Here is a 24,932-nt window from a genome sequence, read left to right on the forward strand (position 1 = left end):
GTGGTTGGTAGGCCAAACAGAATTGGGTAAAGGAGTGTCATGTCCTGGAGGAGCAAAATAGCCAGAACACTGAAGATTTCTCAAAGCTCTGGGGGACAAAAATGCACGTAGAGAAATCTCTCCTAGGACTCGAAGCCATCCTAAGATGTCCCAGAGTCTGGCTTCTATCAGATGAGGAGTCTGAAGATAGGGAAGGCACGGGGAAGTCAACTATCTATTTGCATTGTCTTTCTCTTATTTATGTCTTTTCTTTTCCTTCCCCCCAGTGTTGCTAACAACCACAAGCAGAATTTGATGACAGTGGCAAACCTCGGCGTGGTGTTTGGACCCACCCTGCTGCGTCCTCAAGAAGAAACAGTAGCAGCCATCATGGATATCAAGTTTCAGAACATTGTTATTGAGATCCTAATAGAAAATCACGAAAAGGTAATATATCATTGGTCACTGTGAGTGAAGAATTTTCTTTGGTGGGACCCTGAGTTGGAAATGGCATTCAGGGTTGATGCAGGTTCCCATTGTGAATGGCTCTTACACCATGGTGCTGCTGAAGCTGCTGCTGATGGTGGTGATGTTGGCGACAGTCATCATCTTGTCATGCAGCTGTGGCCATATGGAGAGTAGGGGAGAGCAGTGGTGGTTATGGTAGCGGTTGTGGTGGGCAACATTGGTTGAGCATTTCTTCTGTACTGAGAACTGTGCCAAGCACTTTAAATGGGTTGTCACTCTATCCTAATAACAATCCAATGAAGGAGGCATTCTTTTGAGCCTCCTTTAGAAAATGCCCCTTACCCATTTTTTACATGGTTGTCTTCTCATGAATGTGAGGTTTTTTTCCTCTATATTAGGTAGAGTAAGCTTTTTTTTTTTATCTGTAATGCAAATATTTTTCCTAATCTGTAGTTTACCCTCTAGTTCTCTAAATGGTGTATTTTTTCATACTGTGTGTCTGTTGGGAGGAGTCTGTCTTTTCTTTTAGGGCACTGGAGTTTCTGGTCTTTCTGAAAAAGGTCTCTCTCATCCCACATAATGAAGTATGTCAACGCAGAGCTGCCCTTACAAAACTTGGGTGGGGGCCTGAAGTTTTATACATTTGTCCTAACCTTAGTTCCTGGTAGCACATCCTTAAGAAGCCTCTCAGAACTTGTAGGGTCCCCTAGAATACCAGTTGACAGCCACAGTGCTGGGATATAATAAAAAGTAATTTAAAAAATGCTGCCCCTCCTAAATGAAAACTCTACCTAGAATGGTGATTTAATTGTGCTAGATAACCTGCAAAATAAATTGGTAATTAGACCACTTCTAATCACTTGTCTGCACTGACAATACTCTAACATAAGCCATCATCATCTCTTGTCTTGCTATTTACAATAGCATCCTCATTTGTTCCCTTCTCCTACCCTTGGCCTATTTTGATAACAGCCACCAGAGTGAGGTTTTTTAAGAGCTAAGTCAAATCATATCATTATCATTCATCTGCTAATTACCTTCCAGTGACTTCCCATTTCACGGCATTCAAAGCCCTTATAAGAGCCTGGAAGGTCCTGCACAGGCTCTGCTCTTACCTGTGTTACTTAACTCATCTCCTCTACGGCCTTCTCTTTTAGTTCACTCCTATGGCCGCCTTGACTGTTTGTTACGCATCACAACGTGCCCACCTCAAGGCCTTTGCAGTTGCTTTTCCCAGTACTTGGAACAGTACTTGGAAAGTTCCTCCATGGAACTTTATGGCATACTTCCTCACTTCCTTTAGGCCTTCTAAATGAGGCCTACCTAGATCTCTTTGTTTAAAATTGCATATATTCCCAACTGCAGCATTCCCCTTCTCCCTGATACTGTTTTATATCCCCATAGCACTTGGTACTTCCCAATGTAGTACATAATTTGCCTACTGATTAAACATGTTGCTTTTCTGACCTCCACTATGACCTATGCTTCTTGCATGCAGGGACTTTCGTCTGTTTTGTCCACTGCTTTGTCCCCAGGTCCTCAGTAGGCACTCGGTACATATGTGTTGGATGAACAAATGGACTCTTGTGGTATCTGGCCTCCAAAATGGCTCCAGGTGACCCTTTGTCTCTGGTATTCACTGCTCCGTGTAGTCCCCTCTCTGAATGGGGGAACCCAATATTGATCCCAATGTGATTAATAGGAAATTGCAAAACTAATGTAGAGTGACCCTGGAGACTGATCAAATAAGAACTCGCAGCATTTGCTTTGGCTTCTGGACTTTCACACCCTGGGGGAAGCAAGCCACCATGTTGTGACAGCAGTCACACGATCCTGTGGGGAGGTGAGGCTTCCTGCCAACAAGCAGACCAACTGGGCTGCTATGTGAGTGAGACACTTTGGATGTCAATCCTTTAGTCCTGGTCAGTCCTTCAGATGATGTAGCCCCTATGGACATCTTGTGTACAACCTCATAAGAGACCAGTGAGCTAAGCCCCTCCTGATTTCCTGATTCATAAAAACTGGGAGAGACACTGAATGTTTTAAGCCACTAAGTTTTCGAGGTAATTTGTTGTGGAGCATTAAGAACTACTAAAGAACCTCTGAATATAAACTTCACAAAGTAACAAGTATCCTGCGAGTTGTTTAAGTGGCATGGCCCGCCTTTTACATGGTTAATTAAGATGTAGGAAATAAAATGATTTATTTGAAGAAATAAATTTTAGATCTCCATCCAGCCACCTCCCTCAAATATAGTTAAATCAGGTATAAGTAAACTTTATGTGATATATGAGAAAAATGAACTTGTGAAAAGGGAATATAATTGAATAGCAGTTAAAAATGGTTTCTAGGGGTGCCTCAATGGCTCAGTTAGTTAATTGTCTGCCTTCGGCTCAGGTCGTGATCCTAGGGTCCTGGGATCGAGCCCTGTGTTGGGCTTCCTGCTCAGCAAGGGAGCCTGTTTCTCCCTCTGCTTGTCACTCCCCCAGTGTGTGCACTCGAGCGTGCATGCTCTCTCTTTCTCTCTCTGTCAAATAAATAAATAAAATATTTTTTAAAAAATGGTTTCTAAAGACAAACCATCTGGATTCAAATCTGCCACTTCTTTCTAGTTATGTGACCATGAATAGATTACTTAACCTCTCTGCGCTCATAAAAGTACTTTCAGTACAGTCTAACTGCTGGAACAAATAACCCCCAAATATCAGTGACTCAGGAGGATAGAAGTTTATATCTTGCTCAGAAAAGAGTTCTCTGTGGATATTACTAAGGTGGTATCCTCTGTGGCAATTAAGCAACCAGGTGCCTTCCATCTGCCTTCTGCTCTGCAGATCTCTGTCATCAACCAGTTGGGGGAAATGAGAGAGTCTGGAAGACTGGGTAAGGTTGTATGGACTATATGCAGAGGATGCTTTCTTATTTTCTTCCACATTCCATTGGTCAGAAGTCAGTCACATGGCAACACCTAACTGTAAGGGAGGCTGAGAAAGCAAGCTAATTGTGTGCTCAGAGCAAGGGGAAGCAAGTTTGATGGCCAGCTAGCCAGTTTGCCACATTCTTTCAATTGGTTTTCTCTGAGGATTAAATAAGGTATGATATTAAAGGACTTAGCCAAGAATCTGGCATGAAGTAAGGTTTAATAACTGTAAACCATTGTTTTTAGCAGTCTCAACAGAATGCTCTGAAAATAGAGCTCAAGTCCATTTCTGAATGCCACGGGTCCCCCTCTCCCAAAATAATACTTTTTGTAATTTGGTCTTTTCTTGAGTAAAATATTAAATATTGAGAAAGATAAGCAAAGAATGAGCAGTGTGATAATGTTCCATCTCCCCACAGGGCCGTATTTAAGTCTATAACAGCAGTGTCCAGTGATTTTTGAACTATAACTCTTTTTGGTGTCTTTGGGCTTTCAAAGCCAGCAAGCAAATTCAAAAGTAGCATGATATAAAAAAGGACCAGAAAGTGCTAATAACAATATTGAAACTTGCGTAAACAAGCAGCCATCTTGCCAAGGGCACAAAATACAGAAATAGAAATGAAATATGAGGTGCATGGCCAGGCCTGTAAGTATATGGGCAAGAACTGGTGGAAAATACTCATCTGGTTTGGTGGGTTATAAATTATGTTACTCTCTGCTGTGTATTTGTTAAGGTACATACAGTATTAAGAGTATTACAGTGCTTCATTATATGTTCCTTTTCATTAGTCTTTGCCAGAGAGTGGGATGAATCACACTGAGGGTTTTTGTTTCTGTGGGAGACAGTGATGAAAGAGTATGAGTAAAAACATTTCTGGGATGAAGACTGCCCCAGAGTGCCTGTCCCCAGTCCTGAAGGAGCCTAGTGTACCACCTTGATAGAGGTTTTTAATCTGGGGTCCATGATGGGCCAAAGTTTACAAGACCTGGATATGTACATTCTTCTGGGGAGAAAGTCCTTCGCATTCATCAGGTTTGCCTTTCTGGTAAAAACACTTAGAATAAGGCAACTGGACTCCTTTTTTAAATATAGCTTTAGGTCTGGTCTGGTATAAAATGAACAATTCCTACGTTAGGCTCCAAAAGGAGCCTATGAAGTTCACCTAATAGGAATCCTAAGCATCCAGGGCCGTGCTCTGGCCCCTGGCTTCCTGGAGACGAGGCTTTGGATAAATTTCCTCCCGAAAGAACTGAACTGTAGTCATCAAATCCAGAGTACTCTTGTGTCTTCAGATGAATATTGTCAGAGACTTGTTCTTTAAAATTCACACTATTAAGATCTTAGTTAATATTTAATGAGCATTCCCTTAGGCTTGGCCATAATTTTCTAGAAATATGCACACACATACACAAATGTCCATGAGTGATTACTTTTCTAACTTTAGTGTCATAAGTTGGACAAAATTCTGAAACCCCACTTGAAGAAATGCTTTCCAACAGCATCTTTTCATCCTGTCCGCCAACGAGAAGCGTGATAATATATGCCCTCTTGCTTGAAACAAGCCTGAATACAGGTCTTAAATGTATGTTCCCCACAATGTCTGGTGTAATACTCTCTCATGTTGTTAAGAACATTTTGTAGAGGGGCGCCTGGGTGGCTCAGTCGTTGAGCATCTGCTTTCGGCTCAGGGTGTGATCCTGGCGTTCTGGGATCGAGCCCCACATCAGGCTCCTCCGCTGGGAGCCTGCTTCTTCCTCTCCCACTCCCCCTGCTTGTGTTCCCTCTCTCGCTGGCTGTCTCTCTCTCTGTCAAATAAATAAATAAAATCTTTAAAAAAAAAAAACATTTTGTAGAAGGTGTTTACTTGGTCCCTTGGAATAAAATAAGGTAATAGAAGTATACTAATAGTAGATAGAAGTAATAGAAGACAGTACCCAAAAGAGGGTATAGCAGCCCAGGCATCTAGCCATTGGAGCCACTCAGAGACACAGAGAGAGAACCTTAAGATGCATGTTGTAGTTACCTATTCCTGCATAACAGATCATCTGCAAACCTAGTGACTTAAAACAGCAAGGATTTTTTTTTTTTTCCCTCTCTCAATTCTTTGGGTCAGAAATTTGGGGAGGACTTCTGTGTGTCCCATATGGTATGTGCTGGGGAGGTCTTACTGCAGCTGGATGATCCAAGATGGCCTTAATCCACATGTCTGGAACCTTGGTACTAGCTGTCAGCTGGGACACCTTGATCCCCTTCTCTGTGGCCTATCTCCATGGGATCCCTCTTCACTTGATAGTCTGGGCCAGACTTCCAAGGGGGCAAACACAGAAGCCACAAGGCCTCCTAAGGCATCTGCCTGGAATAGACAGTGTTGCTTCAGCCACATTCTGTTGGTCAAAGCAAGTCACCAGGCCAGCCAGATTGAAGAAGTGAAGAGGTGGGAAAGCTACCCCACCTCTGGCTGAGAGTAGCTGTGTGCACATAGAGGCGAAGGGGCAGTTGTGGTTTGCCATCCATGCAGGTGTTCTGCCATGAGGCCTCACTCCCCATGCCTGGCAAGTGTGCATGTAGTTCCTGTTGGAAAAGGCATTGCTTTCTTAGGAGAGGCTTGCGCTGAACACAGGCCCTTCCTCAGTATTTCTTACAGAATGTGTTCTTCTCCTTCTTACCATTGCTATTTTTTACACAGCCAGGGGGCATCAAACATTTGTTGATACTGACAAGTCAGTCCTCAAATACCCTTTGAAAGCCTCAGTGTGGAGAACTAACTCATCTGTGTCTAAAACTGGAAAAACATCTTTGTCGTTAAAATTGACATTTAAAAGAGGGGGGCAGGAAATGTTTGCTAGCAGAAAAATAAGCTTCTTTTACCTGATAAAACATCTTTTTTTTTTTTTTTAAGAGAAGGAAAAAGGCTTCTGTGTTTGAACTGGCTAAAGCATATGGCCAAAGCATATGGCCAGAAACTCTGTCCTTCACCTCCCCCGGCAGACCCAGTGAGGAGAGCAATGTTTGGAACAGTTGTAGGAGATAAATATCCCACAGTAAGTGGAGGCAGAGAGGAAAAAGCCAGAAGATAGGGATTATGTTTGGGGGCTGGTGGGGATCTTCCTTTTCCATGTTTGGTAATACACACTGATTTACTCACTCTGTTGAAGATAGTGGATCTTTGTAATGTGCATAGTTTAGAAGTAATAATGGCAGTAATAGTTAACTTCTATTATTGCTTCTTATCCACAAGATACTGTGCTAAGCAGCTTTACATCCATCATATCATTAAATTTTTATAAGATCTATATTTTCATCTCTAGTTTACAAATTATGAACATAAAGTGCAAAGAGTTTAAGAAACAGCCTTTAGGAGAAGAACTAGGTCTGAACTGCTTTCACAACCCAAGCTGCTCAAATCTGCTCTAGTTTATCTCCGTGCCATTTATTGAGCATCTACTACTGGCTGGAAAGGAATAAGATGGGACCTTTTTTCCCAGGGCCCTCCGATTTTATCAGGGTATGACTAAGCATGATACAACGCGCTAAGTGACCTCCAGTAAAACGAGTCAAGTTTATGGCATCACTGAGGAGAAATCATTTAATTCTGCTTATACCAGGCTCAGACAGATAAAGATATTTCCTAGGCAGAGAAAGAGTTGAGGCATGAGGGACAGCCTTCCAGGGATCAATGAACTCATGTGTATTAAAAAGACATGGTTGTGAAAGAACGTGGGTTATATGTTAGAAAGTGGTGGGAGATGCTGCCAGATAGTTGGTTTTAGCCCACTGTCAGGGATTTTGAAAGCTATGGAAAAAGGTTTGCATTTACTCCTGAGAAGTGGGAGCTTTCAGGTTTCCAGGTTAAAGGGGTGAAATGATTATATCAGCACTTTAGAAAGACATCCCTGGAAGCTGAACCAAATTGTACTCTGATTATTAATAACAAAATCACTTGTTAAATCACAAAAATCAGAGTTGACTGTACTGTTGTAAACTTGTGGCTTTATTATAAAAAAAAACCCCAAAGTCTCAGAGTGTAACCTTTGATTTACAGCCTTTTCTTCTCACAGGGTAGAGTAAGATCCTAATGGCTTTTATTTGGTTCTTCTTGCCAGACTTTTAAAGGGAAATCCTAGCTGATGGCATCATTTCCCTTCAAAGTCTCCATACCCTGGGTTCTTCTTGGTGTTTGGAATATATGAGACCTAGAGAAGAATAGTCTTAAGAGTATGGCCTTTTCTTTCTTCTTTCTCTCTCTTTCTTTCTTTCTTTCTCCCTTTCTTTCTTTCTTTCTTTCTTTCTTTCTTTCTTTCTTTTCTTTCTTTCTCCTTTCTTTTTTAGATTGTAGTCACATATCAAAGGGGAAAGATTTTAATTCTTTCCATGATTGTTTTAAGGTAACAATCCATTATATAAAATTACCATTTCTGCCTGGGGACACAATTTTTGCCCAGCTCACAGCTTATCACTCTGAGCCTTAAAACGTCAAGCAGGTCAATACTTAGGGTTATAGTGGAAGTTACCAATATTTATATGCTTCTAGTTAAGATAGTAAAACAAAATGTTGAGTGTTGTCATTGTCTAAGATTCCCCAATGCCCAGGAATTTTGCTACTTAAAATATTTTCCTTTTATTTTTTGATTAAAGGTTACCTTGCCAGTAACTTTGAAAATTTTAGATGTTTGGGAAAGAACAACCATACCAAGGAAACAGATTGCTTTCTTTTTATAGTTTCGGTTAAATGTGGAATCTCAGATTAATAACATACATGTGCGTGCGTTTTATCTTCCTATTAAATTCCAACCTGTAAGAGTAGTATTGGACCCACTTGTTGTATAATGGTCCACAACATTTCTTTTGGCTGTGGCACTTAAAGGGGAACCAGAGTGTGGATGTGCTCATGTGCCTAACACCACATGCTTTTATCACCATTGCCCCTTTTAATGCCTGTTGATCTTCTATAAGAAAGTGTCATAATTCTTTTCCCAACTCATCAGTTCACTTTGGAAGAGGGAGAAGTGTTGATCTTTGAGTTGTTATTTCTTAGAAATGCCCAAAGATCAGGGCCCCCTTAGAAGTATGTTAGCTTTTAATCTTATCCGTCAAGGAGAAGAGCCTGGTAACCATGGGTGAGGCCCCACTAACCACTTAGTATAAGCACCAAGTCCTAAGCACCCTTGCATTCCCATTAAAATGGTAGTGTCTTTCAGGGCAGTTGTCTTGATCTGACTTGATTTTCGCCCACCAAGCTACTTTGACCTGCTTTTACCAAAATGTTGGTGGAATTGAAATCCATTGTACCACTTTTGGGGTTTGTGCAGAAAATGTCCATCAGTTAATAAAATATAATTGATTTGAACAGTTTCTGGCAAGTGACAAGTGTTGGGCAGTTTTATTTCATGTTCTTGATATTTCAAGTAGCTGTTGATATGCAGCCTTAATGATGATAATGAAAATGCCTCAATGCTTTATTACATTGAGATAATCCCTGGTACTCTTGCCTGCTTGGGAAGCTAGTCTCGTATCTTATGTTCGTGGCTTTTTTTTTTTATGTGTTCATTGATTTTTATTTTTTAATTTTTTGTTACTTTTCCTTTCATTGGTTCCTGCGTATGCTCTCTTTGGTCCTGCCTGTGTTAGGTTTAGAAGTAAGCTAGATTTGTTTATATGCTGGGCTGGAATGCTTCTGTCACAGGCCTTTTTTCTTTTTTGAGTGTCAAGTGCTGTGCAAATTACTCTTCATTAATGTGATAGGGTTGTGGATCTGAATATGTATATTCCCTTCTAATAAGCCCCACATAAACTGAGCATTGTTTGAATTGTGAAGCTCCTTTAACATTGCTTAAATAAGGATGGGGTTTTGTTATGTTTTCATCTATTCCTCTGTCAGCAAAGAAAACAGGAAATAGAAGCTTTCTGGAGATAGGGAAAATCACAGCATCCACTGGATGACCCATGCCATCTAAATATGCCTTCAGTTACTAAATGGAATTGGTTTCTTTTGAAGGACTTTTAATAACTCCCCAAACTACTTTCTAAATTGTTGATTCCTCTGCCAAAATGCTGATATCAATAGGGCATCGGACTCCCAACTGTCCTTAAAAACCCTCTCTGTCTCTGTAGCCTATGAATTTGTCTTCTTAACTGTTGCCGTAAATGAACCCTGCTAAATAAGACTTGCCCGGCATTCCCAAGGAAAGCTTATGGCTTCTCAGGCCCTGAGCAGCTCTGCTGCACTGTCTGTCATGAGAAGGAGTGGGCAATGTGTGAGCCCTGCTCTGTGGTTCCAGTCCTCCGCTCCCAAAGCAGACACTTCTCACATTAAACAAGCCCAGATTTGTTGATCCCTTTAATACTTGGAACTGATGCATTTGTGTCTCAGGAAAATGCTCAGTATCTTCTGTTTTGCTTTGTAATCCCCAGGCCTCTGTCATTGATTTATTGCCTCAGAGCTACTTTGCAGTTATAGACCAGGAACTCTTTATCATGACCTAATTTTCCTCCCATAAAAATCACAGCACATAATAGTGTACCCCCACACATTATAGGGAAGCTCCTAATCCTTGTAAATTACAGGAGCATGTGATGAATGGGATCACAAAATGTATAAAAATGTGTATGTGCCACGGCTAACAATGAATTCTGCAAGTGGCAGTGGTCTACAGTTGTTGGGATGGGCCACAGGCAGGGCGGGGGGAGGGTTTAGGGCAGTGAAATTTGAATTTTGTAGACAACGCAAGGGAAAAGAACAGCAAATTTTAACATTGCTGTAAGCAGTTAAGATCGATGTTTTGCAAAGAGCAGTAATTAAATTTGCACTTATAAATTAAATCCTCGTGTCCTGACTGCAAATAATTCATTGTTGAGTCTCCACTTATTTCCCTTCTTATACTTTTTTTATTGAATGCAGTAATGTCTCTTGAACACTGAGTGTCAAACTGTGTTAGGTGTTTTGGTCTTCACCACACTCCTGGGAGTTTTTACAGATGAGGCATCTGAAGGTCACAGAGTTATACAACTTGCTCAGAGTCACAGAACTACTAGTAAGCAACTAAAGTCAGATCCATTCGACTATAAAACTTGGAATCTTCTTATTTTGTCCTCTGTCTCTCAAACTAGTAATAGGTATAAAGACCACACATGGGTAAGATCCAGATGGTCATGCTAAGCTCCAGTCCAGCTACACTCAAGTATGTGACCTTGGACAAATCAGTTCATCTCACTGAGTCTTAGGTTACTCACCTAAGAATAATAGTACCTTTCTTATAGAATTATTGTGAATAAAATAATGAGACAATTTGTGTAAATAACAGCATGATGAGCACTCAACAAATTTTGGTTATTTTATTGTCATTTATATCACTACCACTTCTTGTCTGCTCTTTGCTGGTTTCTATGCTAAGCACTTAATGTGCGTTAACTTTTCCATAGCTCTGTGAGGCAGGTATTAGATCCTCATTTGCATAAAGGAAACAGGCTCAGAGGCATTGAGGCTCTTGCCTGAGTTGAACCCAAGTCTGTCTAGCTCCAAAGCCTCTTTGCTTTGGTGCAAAGAAAGGCACCATTATTTGTTTCTACCCATATGCTGGCTGTAAATTCCTTTGACTTTTTGTGGTGATATGGCAATGATGCTGCTATCAGTGATGGTGAGGTCAGTGTAGCTGTAGGTGTTGCCCACTGACTAAGCAGCAGAACCCGGACCTGGCCCAGGCCTGTGTGACTACAGAAGCCTGACCACTCTCCCAAGTAGCTGAAATGGAAACAGACCTTGGTATTTATGGGTCTGCTAATTCCACTTATAGGAAGCTTGAAATTGGGAATACTTGGAAGAGGTATCCAGAGTTGTTTTTTATGTTACAGTTTTATTCCTCAGTAGCTTCCAGAAGGCTTACGGCCTTCCCAGTAACTTTTATTTCTGAAGTCTTCCTAATGCAGAATTAATAAGTTTGGACAGGATTAATAGGGCACTTGGGGCACAGAGTAAATCCCCCCTTTTTGTGTTAATTTGGAAAGTCTCTGTGAAATGTGTGGATTGTTCCAGACACGTGGTAGAGCTCCATAAATTCATTGCTTATAGACAATAGGAACTCACACTTGAATCATTCGGCAGGGTCATTTGTACAGTGATTCTTCTCAACAGAACGAAGGAAACTTCACTTGATTCTCTTGAAATTACCTCTTCCAAACAAAACAGGCTTGGAATAACCAACAAAACTGTGAAAAATTCAGATTGTCATCAGAATTCCAGCTTGAGCTTTTAACACAAAGACAAACTCTTGGCCTGGCTAGAAAGTGGCCAGACAGTAAGCAGGCTTTAAACAGCTTCCATTTGTTCAAGTTTCAGAGTTAAATGAACAACAGTAATTTGGGGAATGATTTTCCAGACTCCTTTATGTAAGTTTGTATCACCTGCTCTGACTTGGTCACATTTACAGAGGTGCCCTTACTCTCTGGAAACATGTGTAATCACAGTGGCAATAGTCTTGTGTCTCACACTTGACATTTTGTGCTGTGAGAGCAGCCCCATCAGAGCTCTTGAGCAGCCTGGGCCTGGCTCACAATGATGCCTGGGGAACTGGCCTTTGGGATTGTAGGTCTCACCCATGGTGAAAATCTCCTAGAACTCGTTCCAGTATGGTCAAACAACTTTTCTTTAAAGAAACTGCCAGTGGGCAGAATGAACGACTCTCCTGGACTCCATGTCTCTTCCTGCTTGGCTGTGTATAAACACTGTTTTGGAAGCAATTTTTCACGCTTCTGCTGAAATCTGCAGCCTTTCCTTACAATCTATTCTTTGCTTCTCAGCATTTCCTGCAGTTTTTAGGAAGGGATATAACTATACATTTTTGGTGATAGTTGAAATTAAAATGTGTATCTGTTCTCTTTGTGCTCATTATAGTTGCCCAAGGAGCTCATTTCCAGTCAGGAAAAGAGAAACAAAACTTGGAGCCCAGACATAAGGGATAGGAGGCCTATCACAAGTCTGAATTCATTTTCAGATGTTTATAGCTAGGGATGGCTGAGAGGGCTATACTTGAGGGCAGAGGCAGAGGGGTGCTAAGAGGCACCATTATTTGTTGAAATCCGTGCTTGTCCACTTGGGGCATGGCTTCTGGAATGAAGAGTGGCTGGAAAAGCTGAGCTGAATGAGTAACGACAGCTGAGGAAGCGGAGAGTGCAGATGTGAGGAGCCAGCAGCCTTGCTTTCCAGGTCCGGCCCCTCTCCTGCTTCACTGTGAGGCAGGTCAGGGGATCTCTCCTGTGGCATGCTCACCCTACTTAATATGCTGAGTGGAGCTGTGGCTCAGAAGTCATGTGAAGTGCCTAGCATGGTGCCTGCCAGGCACAGATGCTCACATACAAGAGCAAGGTTTAAATGTCAGTGATAATAGTGCGCCATGAGGTGGTCACCTGGGAACAGCCTTGTGGCTCAGCATTGTTTGGGGAATACAGGCGGGGCGGGGGGGGGGGAAGCCTCTTAGAGTCTGTGGTTCTTGAGCTCGACTACAACCATAGTTTCTCTTTGCTTCCCTTGCAGAACTCAGGAGCCTGCACATATGCATAGCACTGGTACTTGTTTTTAGGGGTGCCAACTCCTCTGGAAGCCAGGATGTTTCTGTTGTTTTTGCTTTAAGTCCCCTTCTCTTCTTACCCCCTCACCCCACTTGAACTCAGCTAGGTTGTGATTCAGTTTATTTTGTTGAAAATTCAGTCCCCTAGGGAAAATATGATAATACTGTTTTCAGACAGCTGTGTTTGGGAGCGAGACTGACTTAACCAGCTGGCTGGCATCATTGGAGCCCAAGGACCTGCCAGCCCATGGAGAGCAGCTGTTTTGGCTGAAATTCTCATCATTCTTATGACTGCTTCCTATATATTAGCTTTAGAGTTCTGCTTTTAAGTGCACACACAAAGGAGAGAGGACCATTGGGAAGAGTGTAGTATATCTAATGCTACCCATAGTTGAAGGAAGTGGGGTGCCCCCACCTTCGTCTTGTTACTCATGATTGTTGAGAAAGAGGAAATCCAGGAGGAGGCTAGCTGCAGAGTGAGACATGATAATGAGTAGATCAATAAATATTGATATCTTAATACCGTGTGGTTGTTGCACAACCATTAAGAATCATGTTTAAGATTTTTTAAAGAAAGGAGAAATGTTGAAATATAATGTTAGATATATAGGATACAAAACTGTGTAGATTATGTAATCCCAATTAGGGAAAATGGTTTTTGGACATTAAGTGAGGTAACTCATACAAAGCACTTAACCTGATACCTGGCGTGGCAAACACTCAGTAAACCACAGCTACCGGATGCAGACTGTCCCATCCAGAGGGAACGTGTTTACCTTGTGCAGCGTGATACCCAGAGTCCTTGGTATGAAGTCAGTGCTCAAAAGATCTTTCTTGATTGAATGAATTAGTGTTATCATTTATATGCATTTGAAAAGAAATCTAGGGGCGCCTGGAGGGCTCAGTCAGTTGAGCATCTGACTCTTGGTTTCAGCTCAGGTCATGCTCTCAGAGTCCTGGGATGGAGCCCCATGTCAGGCTCCATGCTCACTGGGGAGTCTGCTTGAGATTCTCTCTCTCCCTCTGCCCCTATCACTTGCACTCTGTCTTTCTCTCAAATAAATAAATCTTTAAAAAAGAAATCACGAAAATCTAGGGGTACAGCTTTCTGTGTTATCTATATCTATAATTGTGGCAGCTAATCTCTGCATTAGTTCTTCATTATAAATGGTGAGGACAGTGCCTCTTGCTCCAGGTCACTGAGAACAGAATGAGCCATGTGTAAAATACACGCAGTGACGAATCCCTAGGGAAGTGACATTGTGTGGTGGCTACGGTGATCATGGTAAGCACCATGTATGTGTAGCTGTTATAATAATTCCACCATACTTGTATCCGGAAAAGGAGACGATAATGTCATGATTTTTGTCTGTTGTTTTGTTCTTGTTTTTTGACCCAGGACTTTACTTTTTTTTTTTTTTAAGTAAAATCTTAAAAAGTTCCAAAGAAAACGCAAATGTTTATAGTGGTTGTCTCTAAATAGTGGAATTAGAAAGTTTTTCTCTTTTTTTCCCTAATGCTTTTCTGTGTTTTCCAAATTGTCTGTAGTATTGGTTACTTTTATCATCAGCCTTTTTCCCCCCTTTTAAATGAGAAAATGCTCAGCATCAAAGATGACACAGAGCTGTTGAACTAGAAAGTGGGCTCCATCTAAGGATGACTGAGGACTGGGAACCGGTGCCCTGCTCTGGGCTTCTTCTTGGAATGTTATTTAAATGCAGTTTCACATTCTGAGAAAGTTCTGAAGCAGACATTAAGAACTGGTCAGTGGAACCAGTGAGGAAATTAAGGGGTTTTGATGAACTGGTTCTAGACAAAGGTAGTCAAAAAACTCAAAGCCCTATTAATAGACAATGGCTTGTATTTAGCACAGTTCATTCCCCTTTCCCTTGAAGAGAACAGAGAGAGTATCAGTGAAAGTGACAGCAGAAGAGGCTAGAAATGGAACTGAATGGTTGCCAAACTCCGAGATACACTTCCGAAAGAAAATGTTTAGTGCCAGTTCTGAGAGATGTTTCAAATGAAGTCCTGAGCTAATGCCAGTGGTCTTTTTGGGTCTTCTTGCTGATTCTTTGATTCCACTGAGCTTTCAGTTGTGCTGGTTGGGGCTTGCCCCCCCCCCGCCCCACCCAGCAGCATGTAACCCTTCTGTGCAACTTTACTTGCAGATATTTAACACCGTGCCTGATACGCCTCTCACCAATGCCCAGCTGCACCTGTCCCGGAAGAAGAGCAGTGACTCCAAGCCCCCTTCCTGCAGCGAGAGGCCCCTGACGCTCTTCCACGCCATGCAATCAGCAGAGAAACGTGAGTCCCACGGCTCAGGGCCAGCAAGGTGCTCAAGAGGTGTCCTGTGCCGCCTCCCACCTGCTCAGGGTGCACACCTCTGACCTCTCTGTGTGTTGCTGTCCTGTGTGTCCTTGAGGATGGTGTGTGGCTGGGCCCTCCCTGGTTTCATTGCTGAGTAAGCCTGGTAGGACAGGAAGCAATGTTAGGAAAATGAAAGGCCAGGGCCACTTGCTGTGCAGGATTCTCTTTTCCAGATCTCCTTTGGGCAAACAGCTGAGCCCCGTTTCCCCCTGCGACACAGTAAGAGCTCAGCTCCGGCATCACTGCTTCGGCCCCTCTTTTGTTAGTAGCTCCCACAGAACCAGTTTCCTCTTCTCAGTTTGTCATTAAATGCTTATTAGTGTGAGTCACGTGCCCCACTCGAACGTGACTGAGGCCAGGCCCTCGCTTTGCTCATCCTTCTACTCCACCTCTCACAGAACCTGGCATGGAGTGGACACTTAATAAATGTGTGAACTTAATGAATTAATTAGAGAATAACACTGTCTTTGTTCCAAGCAGCAGCACAGTGTTATCACCACAGTTTTACTGAATCCTTTTTTCATGTCAGGACGAAGTTCTTTGCAGTTATCAGGTGACTGGGTCCTAAAATATTCAGGCTTGTTTCAGCTTCTGGAATAAGAGAGCTGAGTGGTGTAGTGTTGAAGTTGAGGGCTCAAGCTCTGCCTGGAGTCTCGTCAGAACTCTGTTTGCTCATCTGTAAAGTAGGGATAATAGTGCCTATCTCATAGGGATTTGTTAAGGAGTAAATAAAATTTTACATTTTAGCATCTGGCACAAGTCTTGGACTTGGCAAGGGCTGATAGCCGAGAGCTGCTGCTATTGTTATTAGTTATTGTTTAATCACGTGCAAATACCAAGGCTCGTTCTTTCACACAACCGACGCTTGCACATTGCCTATGAGAGACTGGGAATATAGACATCAGACCTTGTCTTTAAGGTGCTCACAGTTGAGGGAGGGGAGTCAACAAGTGAGTAAATAGCGGTAGGTCACCATGATAACCACGCTCAGAGAGGTATGTCCATTCACAAAGGCTGCAGAACACAGGACGGTTGAGAGTGTGCCCTGCATCGGATTGCCTGGCTGCTAGTTCTGTGTTGCCATCTCTGGCTGCACATGACGTGGGCAAGTGACCTAGCATCCCAGGGTCTCAGTCTCCTCTTCTGGAAGACAGAGGTAACGGTTTCTACCTTATAGGCTTGTTATGCGGATTAGAGTCCTTCACATGGTACCTAGTGCAGAGTAAGTGCTCAGTATATGCTGGGGGGTGGTGGTGGTGTTAACCTTTATGAGGGACAGTAAAGACACAGATCAGAAGAATGAATCACTTGGCCTTGAAGAGGAGAGAAAATATATACATAGATTGGCATCTTTTTATTTGTCACCAAAAACCCTCTTTTTTTTTTTTTTAACAAACAACATTTTTTACCCTCTGTATTTCAGAAATAATGGCCTTCATTTTCATTCTGAGAACAAACCTTCACCACCCACAGACCATCACTACATTTCAAGATGTCGTACTGTCCCATAAAATGGCTAGACCTTCGTGAATTTAGCACCATTTGGGTTGTTTCAAATATTTAGCTTTTATGAGTAAAGCTACTGTTATCTTTGTAGCTTAATCTGTTCACAGGCAAGATCATTTCCTTAAGCTAAATTCCTGGAAGAATTTCTGGGTCAGAGGATATGCAGTTTCAGGGCTTTGACCCCGATGGGGTTGAGTTCCCTTCAAATGATAACCTGTGTTCCTCTTAAATATGTGGCTTGGGTCATTCTCACTTTGGTCTGCACATGGCCTGGGCCCCTCTGAGTGTAGCAGGGAACACTGGGAACAGGACTGGTCTCCCCCTATCTGTCATGAACACAGATGGCATTGGGCTATAGGGTAATGTGTTTCTCATGTTGCCAGGAGAGCCACGGTCACCTAATGTTTGGTACTAAGCAGTGGGCAGTGTAGATTAGGACCCGTCAGACAGTTAAGTTGAAGCAAAAGCAGCTTTGGAACAGGTCTCAAAGCATATTCTGGGAGCACGTAAGAAAGAAGATAGAGATTAGGAGAAAATCAATTAGATCTTGACCCAAGATTAATTTGATCACACGAGGTAGGAAATGAAAGGTAAGGTTGTGTGAGAACAGACAGACTTAAGCAATGGAACGTGCTGCTGATATCTCTGTCCACAGACAGTGGATAGAAGGATGGAAGACTGGGAGACAGGGAAACAGCCTGTCTTTCCCCCGAATGTCAGGAAATGCTTCCTGGAAACAGGACTGAAATCTCATATATTTGAGGGGTGCTTAGCTTTCCTCCCTTTCTCAGAGAAGAAACATTTTCATTGAAAAGTATGTAAGAGGGCATATATATGTAGGCTTTTTATAGTTTGTTTTGGAAAACACTTTTTTTCCAGAGAAGCTAGAATGATTCCAAGATGGCTTGGAAAGTACCATAGGAGGGGTGGGTGACTGGCCAGGAGCTAGAAGGTTCTATTGGCACCCCACCCCAGCTTGTAACCCAGCCACCCCTTACTGTGAGTGAGCAGGTGGCAGGGCACTGTCATTTCACACACCTGACTCTTCCCTGTGTCTCGTCTGTGGATAAAGACAGAAGGCTCCTTTATCAAAGCACTTTGCCAAGTTTACTCTAAGAATTAAGGTACAAGTAAACACTCCAGGTCATTTGTGTGTAAAAAAAATTTGTGTATTTCCATAGGATGACATTTTTCAGTTTAAGGGAACTTTCAATACCTAGCTTTGTTCCTTCCCAAACTTAAATCATTTGCGTAAACCTTCGTTCACTCTTTGGCCGACAGCCATGTAACTCATACACTGTTGTTTAATACATCTCTTTAAATTGATTTGTAAAGCTTCAGTGCATAACGTAGTTTCTAGTTTACAGTAGACACTTGATACACATTTTTTTAAAGAATAAATAAATGAGCTTACAGACCAATGAGATGATAGCACATCTACCCAGGACAGTCATTTTTTTAATACTTTGCTATGCTTCGTCCTTACTAAAGATGATAAAATTGAGGCCTAGAAAGATGAAATTATTTTGCAGAATCATAGAGAAAAGGCAGTGGATTCAGAATAAGGTTTATCTGTCTGTGAACCTATGGTCTTCCTACAGCATTATGTTACCAATTCTTGACCTAATCTGAAAGAGAGCAGATTGCAGAAGGAACACAGAGAAAAAAGAGATATGAAAAACTAATTTTGCAATGTGTTGTACGTAGGAAACAGAAGAATGTGGAATTTTGAATTTGAGTCACTGGGAGAAGCTTGGTGCTATGAAAAGAAAGGAGAGATAATGAATTGAGTTTTTGACAGAGCAAGTTTAAACTACTGAGATTCCATGTATGGTTTCCAAAGGTTATTTGAAAGAGTGATTCTAGATGTACGTCCTAAAAGTGAGCATTGAAACCTAAATAGAGGGTTAAAATGCTGGCAAAGGGAATATTAAGCTGGAAAAAAAATTACCTTTCTGAGAATTTTTCTTTGTGATACTTCTGGCTTCTCTGAATATGCTGTCTGAAAGTCACCCTGTCCGGTTTGTCAATAAGTCCACGAAGTCTAGTAATAGCCATTTTATGGGACACCTGCATCACTTCTGACCTCAGTAGCCTCAATAATCTCCTTTGACTGTGATTTTCAGGATATTAATTATCCTGTTCCCGTTATCTATATGAGAAGAGAATTCCTTCTCTGTAATATAAGATCATTCTCTCTTTACATGTTCAGCTGTGATTGTTTTGTACAGATATGTTCATTTTATATGATTCTTCTGAGTTTTTGAAGTAAATGTTCAGTCTAATAAAGCTGGATTATTGAAATGCAAAAAAATATATTTTTAAAGCCATTCACTTCTTTACATGGCCTCTTCCTGCTCAGGAAAATCTCTAAGAACATGAATTTGATGGTCTTCCTGTATTATTCTCTAATATACGTTAAAATAAATACGTAACCATTAAGATAAAGAATGTTCATCTGACACCTTACGTCCCACCTGTGAAATGTGTGCCTCGGTTTAGAGTCCACAGATCTTGCTCTGAATTTTTGGGCGACTCCGTTCCTTTCTCTTAATGTGAATATATGAACTCGAGTTTCTTTGGACTAGAGTTGGGTTTGGATATTGTCATTTGGCTGTTTTATCAGTGTGGATGCTCACTGTGTTCCCCTGTCATTTCCATGTTACACACTTTCGGTTCCTGTGACACCTGTCCAGGTTTGATGTGACCTTACCTTTCTTCAGGTTCTTGCTGCAGTGCAAATACCTTGTTAGAGAGACTGCTCTTGTGTGGACGCACAAGTACATCTGCACATACCCCTTCTCTGCCTTTGCACTTGGCAGATGATAGTTTTCAGAACCTTATTTCCACTTATTTCCATCCGTCTGATCTCTTTTGAGTTCAGTTATGCTTTTCTCCTCACTGACACCCTTGCAGTTGAGGATTTTCTCTGTATTGCATTGGTTAGCCCTCTTTCAGTTCCTGTTGAAATGTTCAGTGGGCCTGGAACTCCCGGCCATAGCTCACTTGGGTGCTTCCCTTTGAGAAATTCCAGTTGTCGATCATCAGCACACACAATTCTCTCCCCTCTCTGCAGCACCCCCGTTCTGTGCAGAAGGTGCAGCGCATTCTTTTGTCATAGACGTGAATGGATGCCAACGCTCTTGGCCAGGCTGTCAATCGCCTCCCTCTTCCTCGAGAGGAAGCTCCTGAGAGTCACCTTGGGAATTCATAGGCTCGGTCTTCTGTCTTTGTACCTGCACTTCAGGCTCATGGAAGCATGTGACATAATAGTTGATGCTCCTGGATGTGTGTCTTGTTTTCCAGAAGCGTTTTTCTTTCTATGTACATAGACGAGCTGAGTCCCAATTACCTCCATAAGATTCTTCGGCTTCAGTCTGTGGATAGTAGTGGAATCTTCCCCAGGTGGCATTTTCCCTTTCCCTAAAGGTAAAGATGTCTTTATGATGACAGTGGTCTCTTCCCAGAAGGAGGAGCTAGATGCTTTCTTCTGCTCTTTGCTGGGTAGGGACTTTGGTCAGCCCCAGGGCAGCATGTGACTCCTCACAGACAAATCAGTGTGTGGTAGAAGTGGGGCTAAGAATGAAATGGGAGGAGTCTCTGAGATTAAAATTTGTGGAAAAGAAGAAAGGAAATGACGAGGGAGATACAGGGTTTAAAAAGTATCACAGCAACAAATCAAGTCATTTGGAAAACACTGATTATTTTAGTGAGGAGGGGACTCGATATCCAAGTTGTATATAGCTGGTCAAGAAACGCTTTCTGAAAGGAAGAGTTTTGAGTAACATGCTAAAGGAAATGAGTCATAGTTTCGTCCAAAGGACAGAAGGGTGACAGTGATGCTCTACAGAGGGAACATGGAATAGCCTTTGTATAAGTAGCAGAGGGTAGCTCTTGTCTCCAGAACTGAAGATTGTGGAAAGATCTGTTTCCAAATTGTACTTAGAAAACATTCTCTTAGAAAGCAATTTTTTAATGTGTGTTTAATATATATGGCTCCGTAATTTGTCAAGTGGTTTCTTACACTAAGCACTGTGCATAGCAGCAACTCCCTTAATTTTCACAATTACATGACACAGGTACTGTCCCCATTTGCGACAATGGAGGAAAATAAAATTTATATAATGTACTCAGGATCACACAGCAACGAAGTAGATTTGAACCTAGTTGTTCTGTCCTCACAGCTGTACTATTAGCCAGTGATTACTCTGCCTACTGGTTTCACCTTGTGGGGTTGTTCTCGAGGAGATGTGGTTCTGTGTGTTTTTGTGACCTAGCCTGCAAACCCAGCCTTAATTCTAAGGGAAAATGTTTCCAGTGTTGCTTATGTACCTGGAGTTTAAACTCTCAGTAAGTTAGGGATCTGCCTTTAAAGAGACGGGGGGAGGGGCGGGGGCTGTTGTGGAAGGATAAATGAATGCATTTGATGAAGAACCTTGAGACCAAGTTAGATCTGAACCTCATTCAGTAAGGAGAGCAATACAAATTAAAATTATTATACCTCACCTAACACGCCAAGCAGCCTAAGCACATTTCTAGCTTACTTCATTCTCACAACTGACCATCACCCGGTGACGTAGGTTCTCAGTAACCACATTTCACAGACAGGCTCCAGGGGTTAAGTAATCACACAACTGGTGAAGGGCTGGGGAGGAATTTGTACCCAGGTGATGTCCCTTCCCCATCCCTTGTTGTCTCAAAAAGGGTGCCTGTGTCAATTCCTCAGCCACGGAAGTGAAAATCTTATTAGACTGAATTACAGAAGCAGTAACAGCCATTTGTCCTGGCGTCCAGTGGTGCCATGGGGGCACTTGAACCATCTTCAATGGCTTCCTCAGTATGCATACCAGCAGGCAGCAGCCCCTCCAGATCCAGCACCAACTATGCAGTACCTTTAATTTGCTGGGCCAAGGTAGTCACTCTCATTTGTGATCACCTCAGAACAGATGGAACAGGGTTTTTCAACTGTGCTGCCAGATGAATGATCCAAGGGGAATTACATTTAATCTTCAAGTTGCCACATGGATACATCGTATAGCAGAAATGGGAGTAGTATATCTAGATGAGAGGTACTGACATAGACGCTGTATTTTTTCTGGACAACTATAGAAGGTGGAGCCAGAGGATTAGAGAGGACCAGCAACCAGTGCCCTTTAAAGTTCTTCCAAGAGGGGCGTCTGGGTGGCTCAGTCGGTTAAGCGTCCAACTCTTGATCTCAGCTCAGGTCTTGATCTCAGGGTTGTTTGAGTTCCAGCCCTGCGTTGGGCTCCACGCTGGGGTGTGAAGCCTACTTGAAAAAATAAAGCTCGTTTAAGAGATTACAAGGTGACATTTATCACTGATTTTTGTCTCAGATTTTTAGTACTTACACCAAGGTATTGAAACATGTTTCTTGAAACAGTAGTTCTTAGACCTAGTGTGCATTTGAACATTGTAGGGAGCTTATTAAAAATACAGATGCCTGGTCTCCTCCTCCTCCCTGGTACCTTCTGAATCAGGAGGTCTTGACTAGAGCTCAGGTATCTGTATTTTTTTAAAGATTTATTTATTTATTGGGGGGGTGAGGGACAGAGGGAGAGAGAGAGAGTCACAAGCAGACGACTCCACGCTGAGTGTGGAGCCAGACCTGGGACTCGAGCCCAAAACCCTGAGATCCTGACCTGAGCCAAAATCAAGAGTCAGATGTTTAACCAACAGAGCCACCCAGGCACCCTGGCATCTGTATTTTTAGAAACACTCTGATGATGCTGATACCAGCTAAAGTGAGAGACACACAGGCTTGGGGGAAGGGGCAAACAGTCAAGGTTGCTCATTTCTGTCACTACCAGAACATCTCTTTGACTCTGTTGAGGTTTGTGGCAGCCTGGTGTGGTGGTTGAAAGCAGAGGTTCTGCCATCAGACTGCATTGTTTCAGGGCCATCTCTGTCACCTAGCGGCTCTGAGACCTGGAGTGCGTTATTTTCCCTTTCTGAACCTCCATTTGCTCTTCTGTAAAATTGATCACTAAGGACAGCTTCCTCGGAGGGCAGTTACCATGATTAAGTGAGCCAGTAGAGCAAGTGTATGTCATGTACTTGATGCTGGGCCTAGAACATAGTAAGCACCTAATAAACATTAGCTACAATTGTGATGATTATCATCAGACTATAGTTTTACATTACATTTCACTAAAGAAATATCCCCCCCTGGGGGGGGTCCTTAAGATTCCAAAGAAGAGGCCCATATGTGAGGGGAATGCAGAGTCACCCTGGCCCCAGAGAGAGCAGATTTGATGTTTGCATTCAAATACATCAGCAGCTGGGATGAGTTGTACAGCATTGCTGGGGCTGGGGGGTGGGAATAGATTCTTGGGCTTTGTTTTACATGGACCACACTAACTAGCTGCTGGGATTATAACTGTCATTAATTCTTTTAGTACATTTAATTCATCCTGGACCCTCTCCCAGACAGACCCAGTGAGAGGTTAAGAATTCAGCTCATATACTTCTCATTTGTGTCTTCCTTGTTGAAAAATAACTGGGAATTCACACTATTCAGAAGCTTAAATAATGCCTTTCCCCCAGCACTCAAAGCTGCAGCGTGTGCCTGTTCTCAGGTTTTGCCTCTGTAGATCCTGGGTGCTCTGGACACACCTGTTTGTTTTGGCAGGAGACACGTTTATCCACATGGATTCATACTGTTCCACAGACTCTGAGGTGTCATGTGGCTCTTGGCTTAATTATGCTTAGTTACCACGTGTGACTGAAAACCACATAGTTGATGTGGCCATTTAAAAAATGATGCCCTGGAAAGCTAATGGCAACAAAAAAGCTCAAGGTAGGTCATTAAATGAAAAAAAGCATATTACAGTCTTATGTGTCTGGCTTTATCAGTAAGTGAACAAAGCAGGTAACTCAGTGTTAGTTATGGTGTTATACCATTTTGTTAAAAAAATATATGTGTGTGTGTGTGTGTGTTTCTATGTATAGAAAAATGACTAGACATTTGCACAACAGAATGCATATAGAATATTTGTATGCTTTTCCTGTACTTTCTAAATTAGAGAGGAAATGCATATTTATTATGTATTGACTGATTTTTACATTATTAAAAACAAACTACCCATTCATACATTTTATTTACTATCTCAAGCCCATTTGCGGTGAGTGATGGTATAAAAATAAGTAAATACATAATTTTGTTTTTTTTAACGAGCAATAATATAAGCAGTCTGCAGTCAACTCCCTCACTTACCTGGGAGCCAGAGATTCAAGGAGGAACATCACTACTCAAAAGCAAGTTCTTGGCTGGAAAGAAGGCTATGTTATAAGTAGCAGAGTATCTATTTAACTCTGATCGTTCAGCTCCTTGTTCAGCCATTATGTAGGAGTTCGTTTCTACATTTTGGTTTTTGAAGTGGTGTTGTTTTGGGGGTGGGCTTCCCCATTGTGCCTCCATGCCTCTTTCCTTTGAACCATATCAGTCCTGGGCCAGCTGCAGTGATTCCCCTGTTCCGTCATGAAATCCAGTTTTATTGGCATTTTTTCCCTTTGCAAAGAGAAGGGTTATGATGAGCACCATGATTAGGAAATAAGTCAGTCACTCCACATGGAACCAAAATTGGTAGTTTTTGTTGAAGACAACCTGCCAAAAGTTGTACCATCATGTTGTGTGTCCTATGGTCAAAACAACAGATTGACCACATTTTTTACTTATCAATGCACTGTTTAGTCCGTCATTCCCGAAACTGTTTTTTTAAGACTCTTTTTTGAAACATTGCCCACACTGTTTTTATGTGCCCCAACACATTGCTCAAACTGCTTTCTGAGATTATTTTTATCATAGGGACTGACACTGGGTCAACATGAAATCATACCACCTCAGGTTTTAGTGTGGCTTGGCATGCCACTATTATCAGGAATGAAAACTACAGAGAAAAAAAATGGCTTCAGAAATTCTGATTCCAAGCTTCTCATGTACTTGGGTGTTTCCCAGAAATGGAAAACTCAGAAATTGCTGTGCACTCATCATTTTTTATTGCAAAATTCATTATGCTGCCGTTCTATTATCATCCTATCTTGTCGAGATGATACATTACAGACTTCGTTGCAAAACTTTAATAAGCAGGAGAAAGTACACCTCTCTCCCTAC

At 42.0% G+C, this 24,932-nt stretch overlaps 1 protein-coding gene across 27 annotated transcripts in view; it reads left to right on the top strand.

Moving 5' to 3' along the window:
• Window positions 1-24,932, top strand: part of ARHGAP26 (Rho GTPase activating protein 26) — a 463,548-nt gene that overhangs the window by 350,999 nt on the left and 87,617 nt on the right. For all 27 annotated transcript variants that reach the window (XR_004624052.1, XR_004624053.1, XR_004624054.1 and 24 more), the window contains 2 exons: window positions 267-426; window positions 15,094-15,232. Coding sequence is in view for 15 of the 27 variants with exons in the window: in XM_019795170.2 (XP_019650729.1) it covers window positions 267-426; window positions 15,094-15,232 (299 nt within the window). In the remaining 12 variants the exon portion in view is untranslated. The remainder of the gene's footprint in view (window positions 1-266; window positions 427-15,093; window positions 15,233-24,932) is intronic.

The sequence above is a fragment of the Ailuropoda melanoleuca genome, chromosome 3, assembly GCF_002007445.2.
Source record: "Ailuropoda melanoleuca isolate Jingjing chromosome 3, ASM200744v2, whole genome shotgun sequence".
NCBI lineage: Eukaryota > Metazoa > Chordata > Mammalia > Carnivora > Ursidae > Ailuropoda > Ailuropoda melanoleuca.